General features: G+C 53.1%; 1 protein-coding gene across 2 annotated transcripts in view; it reads left to right on the top strand.

Moving 5' to 3' along the window:
* Window positions 1-22,341, top strand: part of LOC307072018 (FERM, ARHGEF and pleckstrin domain-containing protein 1-like) — a 61,527-nt gene that overhangs the window by 25,268 nt on the left and 13,918 nt on the right. Inside the window, exons 3-15 of one of the 2 annotated variants that reach the window (XM_079731166.1) lie at window positions 6,000-6,104; window positions 6,207-6,249; window positions 6,539-6,617; window positions 7,970-8,067; window positions 10,701-10,815; window positions 12,731-12,878; window positions 13,199-13,294; window positions 13,395-13,558; window positions 13,951-14,019; window positions 14,782-14,857; window positions 15,761-15,995; window positions 19,953-20,131; window positions 21,040-21,129. In XM_079731166.1, coding sequence (XP_079587292.1) covers window positions 6,000-6,104; window positions 6,207-6,249; window positions 6,539-6,617; window positions 7,970-8,067; window positions 10,701-10,815; window positions 12,731-12,878; window positions 13,199-13,294; window positions 13,395-13,558; window positions 13,951-14,019; window positions 14,782-14,857; window positions 15,761-15,995; window positions 19,953-20,131; window positions 21,040-21,129 — 1,497 coding nt within the window. The remainder of the gene's footprint in view (window positions 1-5,999; window positions 6,105-6,206; window positions 6,250-6,538; window positions 6,618-7,969; window positions 8,068-10,700; window positions 10,816-12,730; window positions 12,879-13,198; window positions 13,295-13,394; window positions 13,559-13,950; window positions 14,020-14,781; window positions 14,858-15,760; window positions 15,996-19,952; window positions 20,132-21,039; window positions 21,130-22,341) is intronic. The other variant, XM_079731167.1, reaches the window with a different exon arrangement.

The raw sequence follows: 22,341 nt of genomic DNA on the forward strand, positions 1-22,341 counted from the left end.
TCATCATTACTGACCTTATCTCATAGACTTAATGATTAATCAATAAATCAGAAAGGGATGAATCGGTGGCTCCACAAACAGCCAAGTCTCATTCGTTCTAATAAACCGGCTGCTACACACAGGAAGACGGTTTCACCCCTACCGTAACCCTTGAGCCATTCTTTACAGCCGCTTTAATACCCTGTCTAACTCGCCCCCCCCACACCCCACCCACTTTAACGGCCGCAGTGACCTTTTCTGAATGTCACGGTCACAAACCACCCTGCAGAGGGGAACAGCTTCCAGCCGGCGGCGGTGGAGCCTTCCACCACACCGCCGCAGACCAGCGGGCCCCGGAGCCCAGACCTCAACGCAACCCCATCGAGGCGTCACCGCGGTGACGGCCTCCTGCTCACAGTCGACCAGCAGCTACAGTAACAGAGCCGCCCCCCTCCAGTGAAACAGTCTGTATCTTCTATCTCCCCCCCCTTCAGTGGAAACAGTGTGTATCATCTATCTCCCCCCCCCAGTGGAAACAGTGTCTATCGTCTATCTCCCCCCCCCTCCAGTGGAAACAGTCAGCGTTCTGCGTCGCTATACCCGTGCCTCACATCTAACCAGGCAAGACGTCTTTGTTCTTGTCTCAAGCCCTCCAGGGCTGGTGGGGGGTGGGGGGTGGTTGCCATCACCCGTCCTCACAACCTCACCTCCCCCACCTTCACCAACCCTGTCCTCCTCTCCTCCCCCCCCCCCACCAAATTCCCCCCCCCCCCCCTTCAGTGAAGCGTGAGAAACATGACCTGGGGAAGAGCCACACACACACACACACACACACACACACACACACACACACACACACACACACACACACACACACACACACACACACACACAGCTTTGAAACCTGACCCCAAAGTGACCTCAAGTGGTGGTGCTTTGTGTATTTGTTTGTGTATTTGGGATTGGCTTTGGTAATTGGGTGATTTGGATAATTAGTCCGGAGTGTGTTACAGAAACCCTTCTGAATGGACGTTAACATTCAGGGTTTTGCGCGTGTGTCTGACCGTGTGTGTGTGTGTGCCTGCCTAGGCGCTGTCATCTTAATTCCTGAGCGTCCCGTCGGGCAGTAGATCAGCAGGGGTAGGGACAGCAGGTTAGGACCCCCCGGGCGTCCGGACGTGTAAACACGGTGTCCGGTCCGGCCGTGACCGTCTCAGGGGGAGAGCGCCCAGACGGACTCGTGGCTCCTGCACGCCTGAGCCAGGCGGAAATAAATAAATAAATCCAAGGAGCAGCTGACTCAGGGCCTGTCTGCCTGATGGGCCGCTACGCCAGCACATCTCAGGGATACGCTACTGGTACTGCTGCTACTGGTACTGCTGCTGCTACTGGTACTGCTGGTACTGCTGCTGCTGGTACTGCTGCTGCTGGTACTGCTGCTGCTACTGCTGCTACTGGTACTGCTGCTGCTACTGGTACTGCTGGTACTGCTGCTGCTGGTACTGCTGCTGCTACTGCTGCTACTGGTACTGCTGCTACTGGTACTGGTACTGCTGCTGGTACTGCTGCTGGTACCGGTACTGGTACTGGTACTGCTGCTGGTACCGGTACTGGTACTGCTGCTACTGGTACTGCTGCTACTGGTTCTAGTGCTTACTGCTGCTGCTGTTAACGTGTGCCGGTGACATTTCCTTTGTTCCCGTAGAGGTGCAGGGAGACGTGGATATGAGGGAAATGTCAGGCAGCCACTGAACGGTAACCGTGTCTGGTTGGGGGGGGGGGGGGGGTTTCAGAGAGGAACGGGGGAGTCTGACACCAGGCGCCTGTGACGAGCTCCCCCGTCGAGTGCAGTTTGCACGGAGAGGGGGGGTCTCTGCGTCTCGCGTGCGATGCGTCTGATTCCCGAGGCTCTTCAGAGGATGGCTCTGTCGCCCTGCCGTACAGACTCCAGTCGGCTCCTTTGTTACGTGACTGCTGTGGGTATGTGCTGAGAAACGAAGCGCAGGGTGTAGTAAGGCTGGCAGGGAGGGTGTGTCAGCGGAGGAACAACGAACCCTGGAGTGCCTTAGAACGGAGACCAGAGGACCTTCACAGCACAAAGAGGCAGCATCACAGCCCGTCTCCTCCGTAGCTCCATGCGTGTGTTGGGTGGAGGACGCTGGGGATGAGCTGGAGGTGGGTGGAGATGGAACGAGGAGGAGTTTTGTGAATGGCTGTCTGCTGGGCACTGGACCCTCGGCCATCGATCAGCGTGACTCATTTGCTTCATTAATGGCCGGGGTTCTCAGATTGCGTCGGGCAGTTTCGTGTTCTCAGACGGCGGGACAATCACTTCCCTCAGCCTCTCTCTCTCTCTCTCTCGCTGTCTCGGTCTCTGTGTGTGCTTGTGTGTGTGATAGGCTTTATGTTCGACAATCTCTCTCTGTCTTGGTCTTGCTCTGTGCCTCTCTCTCTCTCTCTCTCTCTCTTTCTCTCTCTCTCTCTCGGTCTCTCTCTCTGTCTCTCGGTCTCTCTCTGTCTCTTGGTCTCTCTCTCTCTGTCTCTCGGTCTCTCTCTCTCTGTCTCTCGGTCTCTCTCTCTCTCTGTCTCTCTCGCTCTCTGTCTCTCTCTCTCTCGGTCTCTCGGTCTCTCTCTCTGTCTCTCTCTCTCTCTCTCTCTCTCTCTGTCTCTCTCGCTGTGTCTCTCTCTCTCTCTCTCGGTCTCTCTCTCTCTCTCTGTCTCTCTGTCTCTCTCTCTCTCTGTGATGAGCAGTTCTCTGTCTCTAATCAGCCCTCTCTCCCGTCCTATCTCCTGCTCTCATTGTCCTCTCCTCTCCACAGCCCATTTCCACGGGAGGAAATGAGAGACGAGCTGCAGCCAGGCGCAGATCCTCGCCTCGTGTTTCCCCACGCCCTGCTTGGCTTTCTTTGGCTCATGTCCTCGGCCTCCGACACCACCTCCACCACCACCTCCACCACCACCACCACCACCACCACCACCTCCACCACCTCCACCTATACCTCCACCACCACCTCCACCTCCATCACCACCACCTATACCTCCACCACCACCTCCACCTCCATCACCACCACCTATACCTCCACCACCACCCCCACCACATCCACCACCACCTCCACCACTACCACCACCACTAGAGCCCACCACTCTGTTGGCTCTTAATGGGATCTGAGCTGACCTCTGGGAGCTGGTGGTGAGGTGGGAGGGAGGGAGTGCTGGGAAGTTATTATTTATTGTGCATAATGTAATGTTGAGCGTCGACCATCGGAAACGTTATGAGGTTGGCCGCCTGCCTCGGCCAAGGCCGTCTTGAAATATAGATTTTTAAATTGAACAACTTTTTTTTGTCTGGATGACGTCTGGAATAGAAAATGTGGTTAATGCAATCTCTTCACTAAAATAACAAAAGCGGGATTATTCTGTTCTCAAAACGGAACAGGGCATTAACAAAGGTTGACGCCCAGTGAATTCTTTAATTGATAAACTATAAGGAGTTCATTAAGTGGCTGAAGTGTCCCCGGGCGTCGGGGAAGTGGGCCCCCTGCCATTCGCCGACCGCCAAGTCGTCCATTTTGAACACGAGGCGTAGCGGAGTCCAAACGGACGCCAGAAGCAGAACCCCAGTGGGCTCATTACCACAGCCGGGGGTGGAGGGGGGGGGGGGCGCTACTGTAAACATGGAGCGTAGCGTCGGAGTACATTCTGCTCCACTTAAAACCCCACTCCTCCTCCTCCTCCTCCTCCTCCTCCTCCTCCACCCTCCAGAGAGAGGAGTCTGCCCTAAAGAACCAACCGACGACGTGCCACACACACACACTCTCTCTCTCTCTCTCTCTCTCTCTCTCTCTCTCTCTCTCTCTCTCTCTCTCTCTCTCAGCGTCTCTCTCTCAGCTCTCTGCTCTCCGTACCCCAAGACATCATCAAGACAGGAATGTGTTTCTATAGCAGCCAGTAACCAGCGTGTTGTGCAGTCAAACGAAGGGTTCGGTCTCTGTGAATACCGGGGTGGGCTGGGAGAGGCTGTTTCACCGGGGTACGTTTCTGTGTGCTGACTGTTGATGACCTTGTGTTTGGGGTGAAGGAGCCGGTGTTTGGGGAGGAAGAGCCAGTGTTTGGTGGGGAAGTTGGGCCAGTTTTAAATGAATTAATGTCTATCTGGTGCAGAGCTCAGCAGAGCAAGCTCCTTGTTTGGTCTTTTGAGAAGAGCCATGTTGTTCTCCTTAACGCCCCCGGCCCCTCCCACCATGACTAGCAGCAGATTTGGCCCATCTCGTGTGTGTGTGTGTGTGTGTGTGTGTGTGTGTGTGTGTGTGTGCTGTTACTGTACCGGCTTCAAAGCCCGTTAGCTCCCTCTTGGTCCCACTGCAGCGACACTGAAAGCACAGATCAAAGGCTCGGTGATGACCCTCATCCCTCCCTCCTCACCCCCTGCTGGGCCCCCCCCCCCCCACCCCAGACGGGGTGGAGGGGGTGGGGGAGCTGGCAGGCTCTGCTGGGAGAGTTTGGGGTGGAGGTATTCTTCAGTCATCCGTTGTGGAGGGTCACGTGGCTCCACAGAGCTGGACGTTGGGAGGGTGCGTTCTGAGCAGCGGGCCGCGCTCCTCAGTTCGTCGCGATGACGCTCAGCAGCTCTACGATTCATTTACTTCTTGTCAGTCGTTTGACAGGCATGCGCTTATCCAAAGTGACGTGTAAATCAGTGGATTCAGGAGCAGGTAGTGGGGGGGGGGGGGGCGTGTCGCTCAGGGATGCTTACAGGAGGCCTGCGGACGTTGGGCATCGAACCCAGTATCTTTTGGCCATGTGTCGGCACAGCCTAGTCGCCTCTCGCTGTAATACCCTGCCCCCTCTTCTGGTGTTTCTGTGTAATTCATCACTTCTGCAGTCCGTCACACAGACGACAGACACTAAGCTCAGCCCTGCAGACACTAAGCTCAGCCCTACAGACACTAACCTCAGCCCTGCAGACACTAAGCTCACTCCTACAGACACTAAGCTCACTCCTACAGACACTAACCTCAGCCCTACAGACACTAAGCTCACTCCTACAGACACTAAGCTCACTCCTACAGACACTAACCTCAGCCCTACAGACACTAAGCTCAGCCCTGCAGACGCTAAGCTCACTCCTACAGACACTAAGCTCACTCCTACAGACACTAAGCTCACTCTTACAGACACTAATCTTAGCCCTACAGACACTAAGCTCACTCCTACAGACACTAAGCTCACTCCTACAGACACTAATCTTAGCCCTACAGACACTAACCTCAGCCCTACAAACACTAACCTCAGCCCTACAGACACTAACCTCAGCCCTACAGACACTAAGCTCACTCCTACAGACACTAATCTTAGCCCTACAGACACTAAGCTCACTCATACAGACACTAATCTTAGCCCTACATAGTCCACCGTGTGCATTGTGATGGAACTTGATCTAAAATTTAAGGGGAAAACAATATTTGACTGTGAGCCTGTAAACTGTTTACATACGTTTCATTAAGGATGTGTAGGGAAGAGTGAAATATTAAACTGCATTTGCGTGGCAATGAAAACCGCGACTTTAACTGGATTGCTTCTTGATTTCATTTTATGAAGATCTCTTCTCTCACAGCGCCGTGTAAATCGCTCTTTAACTGTTGTGTATCCCTCACTACGTATGTAAGATAAGATAAGATACACTTTATTTTCCTTGGAGGGAAATTTGTCTTGGACCCCAATGCTGTCACATATAGCTGCTTTCCATAAAATAAATGCAGACATTGCATTCATATAGGAAACAGGCCACATATATCATACGACAAACAAGAAACAATTCACACACACACACACACACACACACACCCGCTGTATTTCCCCATGGGTCATGATCAGTAGTACTATTGCACAATTTGTTCGGCCCTGTGTGATTGTTCTTCTCCCTCTTCTTCTTTCTCTCACAGCCCCATGTAAATCGCTCATTGAATGTTGTGTATCCCCTCAATGCGTGTGCGTGACCGTTCTTCTCCTCTCTCTTCCAGCAAAGAGCGCCGGGCAAGGTGCTGTTCGACCTGGTGTGCACCCACATGAACCTGATCGAGGGGGACTACTTCGGCCTGGAGTTCCAGGACCACCACAAGATGACGGTGAGTGGGGAGGCCGAGGGCGTCGGGAGTCGCTCCGTGGCGACGCCTTGCTGCTGTGGTTCCTGCTGTTCTGAGCGGCCGTTCTGTTCCTCTGCTCCTCAGGTGTGGCTGGACCTCATCAAGCCTCTCATGAAGCAGCTCCGACGTAAGTTCACTCTGTCACAAGCCGTGCATGAGTAGAGAGATGGAGTGGGCGACTCAACACTGAACGCTTAACACTACATACACTTTATGGAGAGTATTTTTATCCGTATGAATAATTGCGTCTGCCGGTTTTTTTGGTGGTGTACAATGGAACATGTCCCTCTAAATAAACCGATGTTTGATGGAAGGGACTGCTGAAGAAGTGTGGTGAATTGAACCTGTGTCGGGTACTTTAGCATCGTTCTTTGTAACGTTGTTCCTAATGTGTTCTCATCGTGGTTCCCGGTCAGGACCCAAACACACGGTGCTGCGCTTCGTGGTGAAGTTCTACCCCCCGGACCCCGCCCAGCTACTGGAGGAACTGACGCGGTGAGACAGAACTGGCCTGGGCGTACTCGCTCTCTCGCTCTCACTCTCACTCAATCACCCTCTCTCGCTCTGTGTGTGTGTGTGTGTGTGTGTGTGTGTGTGTGTGTGTGTGTGTGTGTGTGTGTGTGTGCGTTGCTTATCCACGCGTGATGATGATATTGTAAAGGTTTATGTCAGTTGCCTCTGCCAGGGGACATGTAGGAGAGGCGGCTGAATGCTGACATCAATAACGCAGGTGTAAAATGTGCTAACAGAATTACTTTCGAACAATGTCTATATTGCTCCCAAGGTGTTTATTTTCCCCAATAATAACAATGTCAACGTTTCAAACCCATTTTGAACACGTTTCGCCAGACTCAGTCTCGACTCTAAGTGTTTTTTTACGGCACCTGCAAAGAGATTCGGTGTTCATATAAAACTCCTTCATCAAAATGACTTTTGACACTTTATGATATGAGGAGTCACACAGCCTTCTCCTTGTCACCGAGTCCCCTCACTTCTCCCCTTGCAGAGCACATCTCTTTCAGTCCATGCTTTGTTTAAAACATGTTCCCTGTCGCCTTCGGTTGATTCCTTGTGTTATAAACGTGTTCCCTGTCTCCTTCAGTGTATTCCTTGTGTTTTAAAGGTGTTCCCTGTCTCCTTCAATTGACTCCTTGTGTTATAAACGTGTTCCTGTCTCCTTCAGTGTATTCTTTGTGTTTTAAATGTGTTCCCTGTCTCCTCCAGTGTATTCCTTGTGTTATAAACGTGTTCCTGTCTCCTCCAGTGTATTCCTTGTGTTATAAACGTGTTCCTGTCTCCTTCAGTGTATTCCTTGTGTTTTAAAGGTGTTCCCTGTCTCCTCCAGTGTATTCCTTGTCATAAACTTGTTCCCTGTCTCCTTCGATTGATGAGTTATAAACGTGTTCCCTGTCTCCTCCAGTGTATTCCTTGTGTCTTAAGGTGTTCCCGTCTCCCCCAGTTGACTCCTTGTGTTATAAACGTGTTCCCTGTCTCCTTCAGTGTATTCCTTGTGTTTTAACGTGTTCCCTGTCTCCTTCGGTTGACGTGTTATAAATGTGTTCCCTGTCTCCTTCGGTTGACGTGTTATAAACGTGTTCCCTGTCTCCTCCAGTTGATTCCTTGTGTTTTAACGTGTTCCCTGTCTCCTTCAGTGTATTTCTTGTTATAAACGTGTTCCCTGTCTCCTTTGGATGATTCCTTGTTATAAACGTGTTCTCTGTCTCTTCCAGTTGATTCCTTGTGTTTTAACGTGTTCCCTGTTCCTCCAGTGTATTCCTTGTGTTTTAACGTGTTCCCCGTTCCTCCAGTGTATTCCTTGTGTCTTAACGTGTTCCCGTCTCCTCCAGGTACCTGTTCGCCCTCCAGCTGAAGCAGGACCTCTCCGCCGGACGTCTGACCTGCAACGACAGTAGCTCCGCCCTAATGGTCTCCCACGTTATCCAATGTGAGTGCAGCAAACCTGTCATATATAATGTATAGTATCCTCATCCTTCCTGCTGAGTTCTGCTTGTTTATTAAGAGTCGTGGCTGTGAACCTGGTGGCAGCCATGACCTGGTGTTTGTGAGGCCCAGCCGGAAGGAACTAGCATGTAGTTCCTCTAACAGCCTGTAGGTGGTTCACTAGAGACTAGCATGTAGTTCCTCTAACAGCCTGTAGGTGGTTCACTAGAGACTAGCATGTAGTTCCTCTAACAGCCTGTAGGTGGTTCACTAGAGACTAGCATGTAGTTCCTCTAACAGCCTGTAGGTGGTCCACGGTAGAGGCTAGAACAGGGCTGCCCAATTTGGGGCAGATTTTATTTGGCCCGCGCCTTACCAACTGTATATATTATTGTTTTCCGCCATCAGCGCTCGGAATCTGCGCTCGCTCTCATTGAATATTATTTATTGGTGCACTTCCATTCCTGACCCTAGAATAACATTGTGATACATTGATGGTAGGGTGGCGCTGTTGAGCTCCTATCCTGTTCAGCCGCCTCCCAAATATTTGACTAAATATACCGAAAAACTAAAATTTTGGCCCACGAGCCTCCCCACGATTACATTTTGGCCCTCCACTGGGAAGAATTTGGGCCCCCCTGGGCTAGAATGTAGTTATTTGAAAGACCTGTAGTTGGAACAATGTAGAGAGTTGCATCAGTATAGTATGGAGATCATCTCCACACTTTGTATTCGCGAGGTCCTGTTGGACAGTTTATGTCATTAAAAAGTAATTAAGTATTGACTATGAACTAGTCCTAGCCGTGCGAGGCGGCAATTCATTTCCCGCCCTCTGCGTGCCAAATATTGATCGTTGCTGCTGGTTGCAAAAATGGTTCCAAAACAATAGAGCAACACAGGAGGCAAATCTACACCCTCAGAAGGGCGCTGTGTAAACCAATAGGTGAAGTCACCATGCTACGTCTATGATTTGTACCGTCGATGTTGCAAATACAATCTGTGCATCTTCTAAAGTGATTCTATGTCAAACACTGTAGATAAACCCATAACCTCAATGGTAAAATCCACTAACAGTAATTTGTGGTTTGTGGCCATTTTTCAAACTATATTATTATTGTAACAGCCCAAACAATTAGCTCATCTAATTATAATTGTCTTTTACATTAGCGCCCCCCTCTAACACACAACCCCAAACACAGAGGGGGAAGCTACTCAACAGGCAACGCAGTACTGTCATGTTTATCATGCCGAGCATGTCCTCAAACCAGGACCCAAACACAGGAAACCACCAGGATCCCTGTGTTGCTATGGATACCATTCAGGTAGATTCCGTACTCTGAGCATCTCCACGGACAAGGCACGGCGACCCTCCAGGAAACAGACGCAGCCTTCCCTCAGCTTACGCTCATCAGCACTTTATCTGATGGCAAAGACGGCGTTTTAACTCGCTGATTAAAGACAGTGCCTTGCTCATGGGAATACCGGAGAGTTTTTATTAATGTTCTATATTTCTAAAAGCCATGAATGTGCAACAACTCACCCGCCGGTGGTATTTTATCTTAAATTAGTTGTTTGTTTTAATGGTTTTTCCAGCATTTACCCAGCGTACATAATTCAGGATATTCCCTAAAGGGGGCGGAATGTGGCTGGGAGCGTCGCCCGGAGCGTGTAGACGTAACGCTCTCTGTTTAATGCGGCGCTTAGGGAACGCAGCAGCAGGCGTGGTCGCGCTGGTCTTCAGCTCCTCTGAGCTCACAGGCCGCCTGCCGTCCATTACGGCCACTCTGATCCCATGGTATTGATTACTGGTTAGTTATGGTCTTGTTAACATGTCGTACAGGTTGCTGATGGTCGTCTTAGTGTGGACTGGTGAGTAATCAGCTATAAAGTGGATGCTGCGGCTACGTGTATACATATAGCTGTATACTGCTAAGATCAGGCTAAATCTGTCCATAGTAAATGGGCTTCATTTATATATAGTCCTTTCTAACCAGTGGCCACTCAAAGCTCTTTACAATATTGCCTCACGTTCACCCATTCATGCGCACATTCACACACCGACGGTGACGTCGACCACGTAGGGCGACGGCCATCATCGGGGGCAGTGAGGCGTCTTGCTCAGGGTCACCTCAACACTCTAGCTAGGGTATCGAACTAGCAACCTTCCGGTTACCAGCCAGCCCGCTCTACCACCTCAGCCACATGCCGCCCCATAGTCTACTATGTCCGGTGTTCCTTTGCAACCAGCAGGATTTAAACCCAGGCCCGGGTGAGGAATAACTGAGGAACAATCCTCTAGCATAGAGCTAACATGGAGCCTCCTGGCTAGGGTTCAAGGGAGCTAGGGTTCAAGGGAGCTAGTGGAGGAGGGCGATGTGTCGACCTCACTGTCACACTTGCTCCTCCCCGGGGGGTCTGTGTGAGTATATAACTGCTGCTTCAAGGAACGGCAGCGCTTACGTTTCTTATTACTGCCTTATTATTCTGAGGCCAGAGCGGCCCGGTCTCCGAAGCAGCTTCAGCCGACACCGGCCATTAATCGTTGTTTAGCATGGAGTGTTTTTAACGATTTCTTCTTCTTCTTCTTCTCCTCCTCCTCCTCCTCCTCCTCCTCCTCCTCCTCCTCCACGGCTCCAGCGGAGATCGGGGACTTCGAGGGCAGCCAGAGCCGGTCCCACCTCCTCAACAACAACTACATTCCAGACCAGATGGCCCTGATGGATCGCATCATGGAGTTCCACTCCAAGAACACGTGGGTTCCTCATCTCCCAGAACGTAACGGACCTCCTGCTCGTTCCCGGCGGCAGAGCCAGGAGCTCCCAGCGGTCTGGGATTCATGAATGTATTCCTGTTATTCCAGAGCTCTGTGCCCGGAATACGCCGGCCTAGATCTCATCGCTGTGTCCTGGAATGAAACGCTTCGGCGGTTTACTGGAGATATTAAATCAGAGGTCACACATGACCAGCCCATTACCGTTTTATTTATACTTCTCCTTTTCACCGAGTGATTCAAAGAGCTGTTAATCACGCTCAGAGAGGCCAAGTTATTATATTTTCGTCGGTCCGCCGTTTGACCTTTTGACCAAAGTTTTATTCATGGCGTCGTTTTACCATAAAGTTGCTAAGTGCCCCTCAACGCTTTTAATCCAAAGCCGAGCGGCGGTGGGTTCAGACCGGACCCCCGAGGCAGGAGCAGCCAGGCCTCAGTACTCACCGGCCAGCCGCCCTTCAGCCTGGGTCCGGTCACCGGCCCTTTGTGGGAGAACCGTTTCGTCCGTCCCCGGGACGAAACGGAGGGAGGGGCGGGGCGGCCGCCGGAGGTTATTGGAGAGCTCCAGGTCTCCTTCACTCTCCTCTAGCGATGCAGCATGACGTGCGACCGCCTGCCCAACCCAGTCAGCTGACACGCACAAGCTTCCATTAGGTCTAAGTGCACTCTTTCGCTTGTCTTTTTTTGTGTTGCTTCCAGTTACTGCAAATAAGATAAGGGCTTGCGTGGTTCTGGTGGCGCGCTGCCACGCGGAGAGTTAGAGCTCTAATTAAGTACCCAACGCTCGGGAAACACTGAGGCCTCGGCTCTGATTAGAAGTAGGATGTCTGTTAGCGTCCTGTCCTCCTCCTCTCTGACTGTCTGTGTCGCTGTCTGTCCGTCTGTCTGTCTCTCTCTCTTTCTGTCTTCTATCTGTCGCTCTCTCTGCCTCTCTCTCGCACTCTCTCGCTCTCTCTCTCGGATGAGCACAGGAGCCCCCCACCACCACCACCTCAATTATTGAAACTCTGTTGGGTGATTTTGTGGGATTTAAGACATTTGGACGAATTACCGAAAGCGTAATCCGTGCTCCCAGTTTTCATTTGGTGTGTCTGAACGATCATAAACCCGAGTCGGAGTCCATATTTAAATTCTGTTTTGTCAGTCATGTCATAATCCTCCTCTATTGCCTTAATTATTTTAAAATGAAAAAGAAGGAAACGACGTTCATCTGGTTGTTATCGGTCCAGCTGTCAGCCCGGTCTGAAAGGGCTCCACCGGGCCCACATTATAAGACCCCCTAAAAGACCCCCCTAAAGACCCCCCTGAATCTGGGCCGTCTAAAGGCGCAGGGAAAGGTCCCTCCTTTGGGATCCCTCTCCCAGTAGGGTATGGGATCCCTCTCCCAGTAAGCTGTGGGATCTCTCTCCCAGTAAACTGTGGGATCTCTCTCCCAGTAGGCTGTGGGATCTCTCTCCCAGTAGGCTGTGGGATCCCTCTCCCAGTAGGATGGGGATCCCTCTCCCAGTAGGCTGTGGGATCCCTCTCCCAGTAGGCTGTGGGATCCCTCTCCCAGTAAGCTGTGGGATCTCTCTCCCAGTAGGCTGTGGGATCTCTCTCCCAGTAGGCTGTGGGATCCCTCTCCCAGTAAGCTGTGGGATCCCTCTCCCAGCAGGCTGTGGGATCCCTCTCCCAGTAAGCTGTGGGATCCCTCTCCCAGTAGGCTGTGGGATCCCTCTCCCGGTAGGCTGTGGGATCCCTCTCCCAGTAGGCTGTGGGATCCCTCTCCCAGTAGGCTGTGGGATCCCTCTGTACCAGGGGAGATCTCGGACTACAATAGGTGCCGACTGGGCCTATGATGGCGGTGTTTTTAGAAACCAGCAGATGAGTAACGGGTCCAACGCATGTGCCTTGCTAGTGGGCAGACGCCGGCGGAGTCGGACTACCAGCTGCTGGAGGTGGCGCGCCGGCTGGAGATGTACGGCGTCCGACAGCACCCTGCCAAGGACCGGGAGGGCACCCAGCTGAGCCTGGCCGCGTCCCACACAGGGGTGCTGGTCTTTCAGGTGAGCGCCGGCCTGAGTGGGCGGGACTTAGGCCTGTTACTCAGACATCAGCTGATACTGATGTGTTGGGGTTCGCGGTGTGGGGTACATGTTTTGTCAGTCATGTGATACATGTGCCTTGCTTAAAGGAGGCCTGCAGGCAGACTGCAGATACTGGGATTCAAACCCAGAGCCTTGCGGTAGTGAGTCAAACGCACAAGACCAGCTGGCTCCCCCATATGGCTAAATTGCCAAAGTGTTTTACTATCAAATGTGCAGTATTACCTCGTCCGTCTGTTTATTTGGTGATTAATTCTGATTGCCTCTTCGGTGTCGTACAGGGACACACGCGGATCAACGCCTTCAACTGGTCCAAAGTACGCAAGCTGAGCTTCAAGAGGAAACGCTTCCTCATCAAGCTGAGAGCCGACCTGAACGTAAGTCTTCCCTCATATTCCGTCGATGGAGTGTGTGTGGTGTCTGAACGGCGCTGTTGTCGTGTTTACTAACCGTGCCGTCATGGTCGTCCCGCCCCAGAGTTCGTACCAGGACACCCTGGAGTTCCTCATGGGGAGCCGGGACTGCTGCAAGGTGTTCTGGAAGATCTGCGTGGAGTACCACGCCTTCTTCCGGCTCTTCGAGGAGCCAAAGCCCAAACCCAAGCCCGTCCTCTTCACTCGCGGCTCCTCCTTCAGATTCAGGTACCAGGGGCGGCATGGGGCTCAGGAGGTAGAGCTGGTTGACTGGTTGACTAGAGCAGGGTTGCTAGTTCGATCTCCTCCTCCTAGCCGAGTGTCGGTGTCCCTGAGCGAGACGCCTCACCCTGACTGCTCCAGACCAGCTGGCTGTCGCCCTGCGTGGCTGACACCGCCGTCGGTGTGTGAATGTGGCCCTGAATGGGTGAATGTTCGGCAGTATTGTAAAGTGCTTTGAGTGGCCGCTGGTGAGAAAAGCGCTGTATAAATGCAGCCCATTAGCCATTTACCGCCCCCTCTCTGCTCCGCCTTCTCCTGTGCAGCGCGTGACGTAGCGCCGTGGTATTTCCCTGTAACTCTGCGTCCGTCACACCGCGTGTCATGTGTTCTCTCCGCAGCGGCCGCACGCAGAAGCAGGTCATCGACTACGTGAAGGAGTCTGAGTTTAAGAAGATCCCGTTTGAAAGGTGAAAGTTCGTCGTTTTTAGTGGTTGTTCAGACGTCTGTCTGAACAACCACTAAAAACAACTCTGCGAGTGACAAGATGATGGTGATTATGATGATGGGAGTTGTTGAGAGATAATCCCTTGTTCCTACACACTTCCTGACAGCAAAGTATTAGATGTAATGGAGCATGATCACGGGGGCACTCACAGACAGCCAAGCATCTCAGACGGGCCGATACACGTTAAGGACCTTTATAGTCCCAACGTAGACGCAAACTTCTCAGGATACACAGAAACCCAAACCGAAGAGGGGGTTCTCACCATCTAAATTGTTTAGGTGTGGATATTGATAAGGGAACGAAAGGGGAGCCATAAAGGAGGTTCTCACTGTCTAAACTGGGGGCCTCGGTAATGGACAAAAGACATCTCATTTACATTTCGGGCATTTAGCAGATATTTTTTGATCCAAAGCGACTTACAATAATAACATTTGTCAGAAGAAAGAGAAACAACAATATATCTCTGTCGGTACAGTAAGAATGTTCATAGAACCAAGTGCCAAGCAATAACAATCACTAAGTTAACCCATTCCCCTTATATAACACAGATAGCTAGGATAAGACGCTGCACAATACTACAAAGTACTGTACTACAAAGTGCAAGGACATACAAGCATATTGAATGAACTATGTATCTCAAAGAAGGTTGTATTGTTGGTGACAGAACTGTTAGCCTAGCAGGAGTGTAGCGCTCTCTGACCGCCCTGTCGTCTCCCCCCTCCAGGAAACACAGCCGGGTCCAACATGTCTGCCGGCTGTCCCCCGTGCCTTCGCCGCGGAGGCAGGAGGTGCCTTCAGAGGTCCGTCCTGTTGTTGTTCTAACCTCCTGGCTCAGGCTAGCTGTCGTGGCTCAGGCTAGCCGTGCTGGCTCAGGCTAGCTGTGCAACCTTTGGCTAGCTGTGCTGTCTTAGGCTAGCCGTGCTAGCCCAGGCAGCTTGCGCTAGCCATGCCGGTTCAGGCTAGCCGTGCTGGCTCGCGCTAGCCGCGCTGGCTCGCTATCTTAGGCTAGCTGTGCAGGCTCAGGCTAGCTGTGCTATCCTAGGCTAGCCGTGCTATCTTAGGCTAGCCTTGCTGGCTCGCGCTAGCCGTGCTGGCTCGCGCTAGCCGTGCTGGCTCGGGCTAGCCGTGCTATCTTAGGCTAGCTTTGCTATCTTAGGCTAGCTGTGCTATCTTAGGCTAGCCGTGCTAGCTCAGGTTAGCCGTTCATCACCTCACTTCACTGTCTCATCCTGACGGGTCAAAGTCGTAGCATTGCCAGGCAATTTCCAATCAACACTTCAAACGTTGTCTGATTAGCTTCAGTAATTAGGAGAACAAGTTATGCGTAGGTCATTGAAGTGTTGTGTCTTGTATCTGTTCTCTACTCTCTTGGTTCACCAGTGTAATGCAGATTACTGCTCATACTGAGAGAGAGGTCTTGGCTGTCTTTATTATTTATTTGATCTATCAGTCTTTCTATGCACTGTTCAGGCCACTTTGGCTGCTGTAACATGAATGTCCCTTCAGGGATTAATAACAGTTATATATCTCTGTCACTCTGCCTCTCTCTGTTATCTCTCTCTGTCTCTCTCTCTCTCTCTCTCCCTGTCTCTCTGTGTGTGTGTGTCTCTCTCTGTCACTTTCTGTCTTTCTCTTTCTCTCTCTCTTTCTCTTTCTCTTCTCCTCTTCTTCTTCTTCTCCTCTCGCTCTCTGTCTCTCCGTAGCAGAGCGGCGCCCCCTGTGGCAGAGTGGACTCCCCGCCCCAGCGCCACTGGAAGGAATCGGCGCTGGTGACCGCAGAAGATCCCGCCCCCTCCTCCCCCCGGACGCGGGCCAGCCCCGCGGTGAGCCTGAGGAACTGCCGCGAGGACCCCCGGACCACGCCCCCCCTCGGAGGGGCCCGCCCACACCCGGAGGAGCCCAGCAGGCCCCGCCCCCACCCGGATCCTCTGAACACAGGTCCGGCCTCTCGCTCTCCTCCGGCTAGCGGCTTCTCTTCCCACGCGTACGTCAGCTGTAGCGACCTCGAGGGGGAGTACGTCTCTGTGGGCGTGGGGCGGGGGGCCGCGGGGGGCGTGGCCCAGGCCCGGGGAGGGGCGGGGGGCGGGAGTGAGTCCTACCCCCCTCTGCAGGAGGACGTCCTGGGTCGGAGGAGACACAGGGAGGCGGCGCCGGCTCCAGCCCTGCCCCGCCCGGCCGGCGGGGAGATGAGCGAGGCGGCCCGGCTGCTGTACCAGAGGGGCGGCCAGCAGGGGGCGCTCTACCCCCCCGGTGTGGGGGACGGGACGGGGGGCCCCCGACGCACGGGGAGCCCCATGGTTGCCCAGCAGATCACGGGCTCCGCCCACACCGCCGTTGGCCCCGCCCATCGAACCGGCGCCGAGCACAACGGCTACGGCGAGGACGGGCGCCACGGCGTCGACGACCACCTTAGCTACGACCCCCCGTCCCTCGGAGGGCTCCTCCCCCCCGGGCGCATCCCCTACCCGCAGTCGCCGCGGCGACGGCCCCACCGCTCCCCCGCGGACCCCTCGCCAGTCTCGGCCCCGCCCCCCTCGCCGGCGCCGGCCCTGTCCCGGGCCGAGCGCATGGCCGCCCTGGAGCGCTGCATGCTGTCCGACGGCGAGGGGGCGGGGCCAGGCGCGGGCCATGCCCACGGCGCCACGCGGAGCCGCGGCAGCCTCGGCCCGCCGGCCGCGGGGCGCGTCAACGGCTGCTTCACGCCCAGCGGCTCGGAGTCCAGCGAGGGGGACTCGGACACGGAGGCGGACCCCGCCGCCGCCGCCGCCTGTGTCTCCGGCGGCCGCGGCGGAGGCTACATGCTAACGGGCGGTAGCGCGGTGGAGGGCGGTGCTAGCGGGCCGCTCCGCTCCCGCCTCCTGCCCAGGACCCCGTACTCTCTGGGCAGCCTCCAGCTGGACGAGGGGCCCGGCTTGGACGAGAGCCACGCCTTCACCGACGAGGACCCAGGGCGGGTGTTCAGCTGCTAGGCTAACGGGCTAGCGGCTAACGGGTTAGCGGCTAACAGGGTTTAGCGGCTAACGGATTAGCAGCTAACGGATTAGCGGCTAACGGGTTAGCCGCCAACGGGGTTTAGCGGCAAACGATTTAGCGGCTAACGGGTTAGCAGCTGACGGGGTTTAGCGGCTAACGGCTCCCAGAGGATTCCGTCGTCCTCAGGCCACGATGGGGCCTGCGGTCTATTTTTAGAGTGGATGGTGACGGGCGATTAGAGTGGAGGTGTTCTCCAGCGTCTGGGGACCTCTGTGGACCTTTTCCAACCCATTGTGTTCCGAGGGTTTAGCCATTGGTTCTCATCACTGGATAATGGGAGCACTGCGTTTCAGACGCACCCCTAGGTGTCTGCCCTCCAAAGCGGTGTAGCCCTTTTTAAATGGCAACACACACACATACACATGCACACATAAACGCACTTACACACATAAACACACTTAGCTTTTTGCTCATCTTTTTTGGTGCCAATAGGACTTACTGCTGTACATATAAAGATGATGACAATGGTCCCCAACGCTAGGGTAACCTCATAGTTTAACCTTGGAGAGTGTAGCCGTGGAATATGTCACCGTTATTCTCTTATACTATTCTGTGTTTTTTTTATAATTTGAGCCACTTTAATGATTGGGTGCAGCTGGTTGGTTTCAAATGCCTTTCCTTGTGTCTTCTGTCAGGGAACGATGGTTTCTAGCTGTTTACCCTCTGTTGGATGACATTGCAGATTAAGCTCGTCAAAGAAGGGGGTGCTAGATTGTAGAGCTAGCGTGTAGAGCTAGCGTGTAGAGCTAGCATGTAGAGCTAGCTAAGTCCTTCATTAAAGTGATTTGGGTTTCATGTTTATGCCGTTAGGCATCGATGGAACTGATTATTTTGACTTTGACTTCATACCGCCTGTCTTGAGTTGACGTGGATTAGATTATCAGGCTGTGGGAGTTGTTTACAGTCAAGCTCTGAGACTAAGAACAACTCGGAAGCGTAATAGGATGAATGAAAGCCAACAATGTCCTGGTGGATATGATGCATATAGAGAATGTGGTTTGTTTGCTTTAGCTCGGGTGAACTATTAATTTCAACAAAGCCCTCCACTTATTTTCTACCCTAAGTAAATCATTTTCCTCACCCTCTTCTCATTTCTGTTATACTGCTCTGTTTGATTATCTCTGTTTCGCTCTCTGTCTCTGTCTCTGTTTCTCTGTTGCTCTGTCTGTCTCTGTCTCTCTTTCTGTGTCTCTCTCATTGTCTAATCCATGTACCATTCTGTCTGCATGTCTCTCCTGTCTGCCAGCTCAGACCTGTGTGTCCATCTGTAATGGTGCATGATGGTCATTACCTTTCTATACAGTAAACAATGCAACACGACACATACTTGTTGCATGTCTTCTTATTCACTGCAGCAAGTCAGCCGACAGTTGTGTTGGGACCCAGAACACATGGATGAGATGAAAATCAAGGTGTGTGTGTGTGTGTGTGTGTGTGTGTGTGTGTGTGTGTGTGTGTGTGTGTGTCAGACATGGTTAACATCCTGTTCAGTGTTTCCTCAGTTGTGATGCTGGCTCCACGTTCGGATGAAGATGAGATTCTTGATAATATGAATCTCTGGTCCTAAATGGAAACATAATTTGTAATGAGGGGATATTATAAGCAAGACTGCTTTGTAAACCGGCTCCTTCCATCAACCAATGGGCGACTATCGTTTACTATGTGCTCTACCTATTAACCCAGGCGTAGTCCGTAACATAATGACACTAAATCGTTGAGCTTGGTGTTGTATTTAGACCTTTTGTTACGGGCATGCTAATTATTCAGACATGCAACACTCGTCTTCCGAACTACTCTCTTTACTCTCTTGCCCGCTCTCTCTCTCTGTGTCGCCCGCTCTCTCTCGCTCTCTCGCCCTCTCTCTCCATACTTACAAACCACTCTATTTGATGGTGCCTTTCATTGATTTCATCCACATTGTGTGCGGCTGTATCTGAGAATAAGTTCAGGCTCTTCTTCCCTAAGTACCGCCCCGGTTGATTGTGTAAGAGGGCAACTGCTCTGCTGCGTGGGTTCGACGGGCGGGACGTCTTCCTATCCCCCTCCCAGTCTCGTGGCTCTTGTGTCGGTGGCTCTGCTATAACGTGTGTTTATCCCTTCAGCGTTATCTGTGTTTAGTGCGTGCAGCCTGTATAGCTCGTAGCTCCGCTCCCTTCTCTCGTTGCGGTGTTGGCGCCCGGCCAGTTCGGCGATGTCGTGACGAGAAAACCCCGCACTAGATTAATCCCCGCTCCGTTGTCCTAGCGTGTGGTGGCCCATTAAATGAGGTCTGTGTGTGTGTGTGTGTGTGTGTGTGTGTAATCTCTGCTCTGTTTACGCCGTTCGCACCCGGGGAAAAACCCAGCAGACTATGGTGTGTGGCGAGGTGGTTGCGGGGGTAAGGCCTGAGCAGTGTGAGTAAGCGTGGTGGTAGATGGAGGTAGCTGCTGTAGTGGGACGTCCGTAGGATTAAGAGTGTCCAGACGGGAGACCCTTACCCCAACACACAACCAAGACCGGTCTGAACTCTTGGCAAAAGGATGGGCGACAGTGCTTTGACCCCTACACCCACCACCCCTCAATCCCCTCGCTGGCCCAAGCCTTGACCGTTCCCCCCTGTTGCCCCCGAGCCACCCAGTGGTCCGAAGACTGTACTGCTTTGGGGGGGGGGGGGGGGGGGGGAACAACCCGAGATCGCGAACACACAGACGGTTCCAGAAACCCAAAGCCGACCTGTCGAATGTTGTCCCTCTCTCTGCCACCGTAGCTCTTTGTCCGCGGTAGAGTTGCGCTGAGGGCCGCATTGTTCCTTCTGTCTTTCTCTGTGAGCTGTTGACCTTTTCTCGGCCTCACTCCACCCCTCCGTGTTCCCTCTCTCCTCAGGAGGGGGGCTGGTGTCCCCGGGCGCCCCCCGCCCCCACACGCTCCTCAACGGCCAGAAACAGTCCCTGGACCTCTGCGGCCTCAGCCCCGACGGGCGCCAGCCCTCGCCCCTCACCAGCCCGCTGCTCTACGACGCCGGCTGCGTGCGCACGGACGACGAAGACGAGGGCCGCAGGAAGGTGGGTTGGGGGGGGTCAAATCAGACTGCAGGTTCAGCATCTACAGGCTGATCATCGTCTAAAGGCTGATTCGTTATCTAAAGTCTGATTCGTTATCTAAAGTAATATATAAAGTTGGATTCATAATCCAAAGTCTGATTCATAATCTGTATGATTTAGTATCTAAAGTCTGATTCGTATCTAAAGTATGATTTATAAAGTTGGATTCATAATCTCAAATATGATCCATGGTCTCAAATCTGATTCATAATCTCGAATCTGATTTGTTACGTCAAGTCTGATTCGTTATCTTAAGACTGATTCTTTATCTAAAGTCTGATTCAGTATCTAAGGTCTGCTATCAGGCTAGCTGAAATCACGGAGAAGGAGCCTTTCACTGACCTCGCTTCGTATTAGTTTTGCCCAATCATGTTGCTCGAGGCGGGATCTGTAAGCGGGTGATTGGCTCACTGCAAACACGGAACAACCTTGGTACACCTTTCCCGGTGGGAGGACTAAGTTATAGCGCCGCAGTGCTGTCAGGACACCACTGCTCTTAGAAGTGTAACAACCCAGCAGCTGTAGGAACACACGTATTAAAACCTCTCCTGAAGGTTTCATCCACAAACAGTGAATAATGAAGATCGTTCTCATAACTCCCTACTGCCCGGGACGCTGTGTTCCAGCGGTTATGGGGGTGTGTTTCCTCCTTTTTGTCTTCTGCTCGTTCTTCAGCGCTAGACCTTTTTAAAAAATAGCCCAGGATACCTTACCTCAGAATACCTGCCCTACATAGCGGCCCCTGGGGCCCCGGGGCCCCAGTACTGTCTCCTGAACCCCCTCCCCCCAGATGAGGGATGGGCTGGGGGCCGGCCGGTAGGACGTCCATGAGGGTCCCAGCTCAGCCTCTCCTCTCTCCCACCATGCAGCGGTTCCCCACCGACCGCGCCTACTTCATCGCCAAGGAGCTGCTGACCACAGAGAGGACCTACCTCAAGGACCTGGAGGTGGTGAGCGTGGTGAGAGACACACTACACAACACAACACAACACAACACACAGAGAGGACCTACCTCAAGGACCTGGAGGTGGTGAGCGTGGTGAGAGACACACTACACAACACAACACAACACAACACACAGAGAGGACCTACCTCAAGGACCTGGAGGTGGTGAGCGTGGTGAGAGACACACTACACAACACAACAGAACACAACACAACACACAGAGAGGACCTACCTGAAGGACCTGGAGGTGGTCAGCGTGGTGAGACACACACACACACAGAGGTCTCCTGTCTGTGTGTCCCTCTGTGATGTCCTCTCTGCGTCGTCCCCTCTCAGTCCAAAGCCTGTTAGCTCCACCGCGGGGGGGGGGCGGGGGGGACCAAGGACGGGAGGCAACACAGGGTGAACCTCTACACACGGGACTCTCTCTTTACGCGTCTACTGCTTTAAACGGCGCCGACGCATTCCAGGCTTTGCGTTGTTTTTCCGCGTGCGCCCCGTTACCGGGGAGGAAGGCCGAGGAGGAGGAGGAGGAGGGGGCTGGCTGAATCCCTCTCTGAGGGATCTGATGACGCACTGTGAGTTGGTCCCCGGCAGACGCCTCTCCCCTGCTGATCAGGAGCTGTGGGGGGGGGGGGGGGGGACTCGCTGGCTGTGGATGAGGGCCTGCTGTACCCCTCTCTGTTCAGGGGGGGCTGCAGCCTCTGCTGCTCTTGATGTACAGAGAGGCGCTTCTCACACACATCGTAAATATTTGGTTTGGCCGCGCTACCGACCCCGCCTGGTTTGGCCTTGGTGTGTTTGCACAGCTCTCTCTCTCTCTCTCTGTCTGTCTGTCTGTCTGTCTGTCTGTCTGTCTGTCTGTCTGTCTGTCTGTCTGTCTGTCTGTCTGTCTGTCTGTCTGTCTGTCTGTCTGTCTGTCTGTCTGTCTGTCTCTAGCTTGCTGTCTTTATCTCGCTCACTCTCTTTTTGTCTCTCTCTCTCTCTCTCTCTCCCTCTCCCCTCTCTCTCACTGTCTCTCTCTCTCTAGCTCTCTCTGTCACTCTCCCCCTTCCTCCCCCTCCCTCTCTCTCTCTGTTTCCCCCCCCCCTCCTCTCTCTCTCTCTTGTATTTTCCATTCCGTTTCCTCCTCTCAACCGCTGCCTTTTTCCTAAGAATGGTGAGGTCATCCTCATGAGGAACAGCTGTTGCCCTCTGGCCCTCCTCCACCACCACCACCAGCACCA

Source organism: Pollachius pollachius (assembly GCF_949987615.1).
Source record: "Pollachius pollachius genome assembly, chromosome: 3".
In the NCBI taxonomy this organism is placed as follows: Eukaryota; Metazoa; Chordata; class Actinopteri; order Gadiformes; family Gadidae; genus Pollachius; species Pollachius pollachius.